Here is a 3,029-nt window from a genome sequence, read left to right as displayed (position 1 = left end):
TCAGACGATTCGGTTTAAAAACCTTTTTAACTTCTGACATCATTGAAGGTGGTTTAGTTTTTCAACCGAAACGACTTAAAATGTATTCAATTTTATCATATATATATCATATATATGCGTTATGTTTGTATTAAACTGACAAAACTAGAACAACCGTGTCTAATGCAGCTAACATATATTTTTATCAACAAAAGAACATTTTTTCTTATGCTTATATTGAAACCGACTTCCATAAATATAACAATGCACGTAACAAATTCATTTAGCAACAAAACAAAATGTCCTCTTACGTGCATATGCTGTTTATATCGTTTTCCTCTGTACAACTAATGCTCCCGTTCTGCGGTGCATTAATACGGGGGCAGTTAAGTTTCTCGCACGTTGGGGGAAGATTCGACCACATTTGATTCACCCCTGCAGCAAGAATAATGAATGAATGAAATTTATTTCGTTTCTTCGGTCACGATAACGAAGAACGGAAGAGTTTACAAAAGCGAAAACACGGGTAGTAACGGTAAAACAACAGTAGTTAAAACACACTTATTGATAAAAAAGAAAAAAATCTTCCATACGCTTCTGTGCAAAAATATAAGGCCACACTAACTGTTACTATAAATAAAAAAAGTTTTTACGCGTCGGGATGCGGTTGTATGATTCTGTAAGTCTTCTTTGTTTACTGGTAAATTAAACGAGAAAAAGATAATGAAAACATGGACCATCTTACCCCAACCATAATTTATGGTAGGGTATGGGAAACGGGACACCTGTAGCACAGAATATATAAATATCCTGATCGTTTTTTAAACAATTATCAACGATCTATGGGAGTCGGGAGGATACCGTTTCATAATTCTTTGAATGTTCTTTGTTTACAACCAAATGGGACGAGAAAATAGAATAAAAAGGTGTCCCAGCTTTCCCCACTCTACTATTACGTAAGTTTTGAACGCTTACCACACGTTGTGCTGTCGCTTCCACGCAGCATGTGTTCATCATCGCATGTGAATGTACACACGCTGTGTAAGAGGTTGAAGTTTGTGCAACTTGCATCTCCGTGTTGTATTGAAGGTAACATGCTGCATGTTATGGCTGTAAAAAAGGGATGCTTGAGTAATGGTATATAGTAATTGTAATGTGGGATAAGATGGATACAGTTAGCACATAATATCCCATATTTCCGGATCAGCTGTTTACCAACTAACAACGCTGTTTTGGAGTCATAAGTATATCCTCGAAAATATTCACCCTCGAAGTAATATACGTGGTAACTCGTAAGCGGGCACGAGGTGTATGGAACAGAACGCCCGTGTAATAACGACGGTTGTTGCCCGCCATGCGATGATAAATAAGTTACATTCAATCATTCATTCATAACGTAGCTACTCACGTAAGCATGTAGGTTTAGCATCCGTCCACGTCGAATCATTCTGGCAAGTAGTTAGACTGGTATCTGGTTCTATTCGAAACTCATCATTGCAAGTGAAATAACAAACAGCGTTCACATAGTTTGTACTTAGAGGACAAATCACGTTTCCATTTTCTATCGTTCCAAGTTCGGGACATTCAATATCTGGATGGAAGGTACGATTTAAGTTTCGTAGCCCCCGCCGAGTATTTGTGCTTTTATATTCTGTAATTGTGTGTAGTTTGGTATACCGACTAAAAGACTGACCATTTTAAGCGAATTGTAGCCTTTAAAGTACATTAGTTCGTTAATTAGACTTGACTTTTTGCCTTGTACGCATTGCGTATCGTGTTTTAAACAATTAACAACGCTTGTTTAAAGTCGTGAAGACGCGGTTTACCAAATGGGAAAGATAAAATAGAATGAAAAAGTGTCTTGTCTTACCCCAATAAAAATACATATTATATACACTCACGTTCGCAGTTAGGCGCCGCAGAATCCCAAACTAAGTCTCCGCCATCGTCGATACATTGTGTAGACGCGGGCCCCACTAGTCTATGATGGGTTAAACACTTGTATGTACAAACTGATCCAAGGTTCTTGCTGTCCGTGCATTGGACGAATGTGAACCTCCCAACCGGGGCCTCGTCGCATGTTCTTCCTGGTTTTAAAACACGAAAATGTCAAATCTTTGTCTTGAAGAAACTGCTGCGTCGTGACACAGTTGTTATCGCACGCCTTACCTACAAAGTTACATACGTAGTAACTCGTAAGCAGGCACAAGGTGTATGAAACGGAACACCTGTGTTATAACAACTGTCGTTGTCCCACCATGCGAGGATAAATAAGTTACATTCATTTCTAATTTAAAAATGTTTATGAACAAATGAGTCGCTATAAAAACAATTTATGTTCTTGGTCAAAATTAAACTCTATCACCAGTTAAAGTATGGTAGGATTGGGAAAGATGGGACACCATTAGCACATAATATATCCTGATCGTGTTTTAAACAAGTAACAACGGTCTATGGGAGTCTTAAGCACATATTTTTATAATTATTTGAATGTTCCTTGTTTACCACCACATGAGACAAGAAAATGGGGGTAAAAGGTGTCCCAACTTCCCCCATCCTACTATATATAGAACAACTCACGTATGCAAGATGGTTTGATATTCGACCACATTGCGTTATAAGGCGATCCCAATGTACAAGTGGTCGTAGCGTGGCCGAGAAGATAAAAATATTCGTCACAATTAAACCTGCGTACAAATAATGAGATAAAAACAGCAAAAAAATATGGTAACAAAAATACCATAGAGCAGTGGTTCCCAAAGTTTTTTTAGCGCGACCCAAATCAGAGTTTTATAAACATCTCACGACCCATAGGTAATCCTTTAGCTGGTGGCCACCTAAAATTTTGGGTTCAAAATGTTCAAATTAACTTTGAAAATGCGCGATAAACATGCTGCGGCAGCGTAATTCGCTTGAGTTGCGTATAAGGTTAACGATTTATTACGTCACAATAGTATTATGTTCTGTCACAATAGTGATGTATTACGTAAGTTAAGGGACGTTATAGACTTGCTTTTCGTACTGTTTTATGGACAGTAAACAACCTTTAA

At 37.8% G+C, this 3,029-nt stretch overlaps 1 protein-coding gene across 1 annotated transcript; it reads right to left on the bottom strand.

The window, feature by feature from the left end:
- Positions 1-269: 269 nt before the first annotated feature.
- LOC101242475 (P-selectin-like) lies at positions 270-2,676 on the bottom strand. Its single transcript, XM_004227438.2, has 5 exons — positions 2,560-2,676; positions 1,881-2,066; positions 1,388-1,570; positions 955-1,089; positions 270-414 (listed from the first exon to the last, which is right to left on the bottom strand). The coding sequence occupies exons 1-5, from the start codon at positions 2,588-2,590 to the stop codon at positions 287-289; spliced, it is 663 nt and encodes a 220-aa protein (XP_004227486.2). The 5' UTR covers positions 2,591-2,676; the 3' UTR covers positions 270-286.
- Between the last annotated feature and the right edge of the window lie 353 nt (positions 2,677-3,029).

The sequence above is a fragment of the Ciona intestinalis genome, unplaced genomic scaffold (genome assembly GCF_000224145.3).
Source record: "Ciona intestinalis unplaced genomic scaffold, KH HT001031.1, whole genome shotgun sequence".
NCBI lineage: Eukaryota > Metazoa > Chordata > Ascidiacea > Phlebobranchia > Cionidae > Ciona > Ciona intestinalis.
This window is presented reverse-complemented; position numbering and strand designations above follow the sequence as displayed.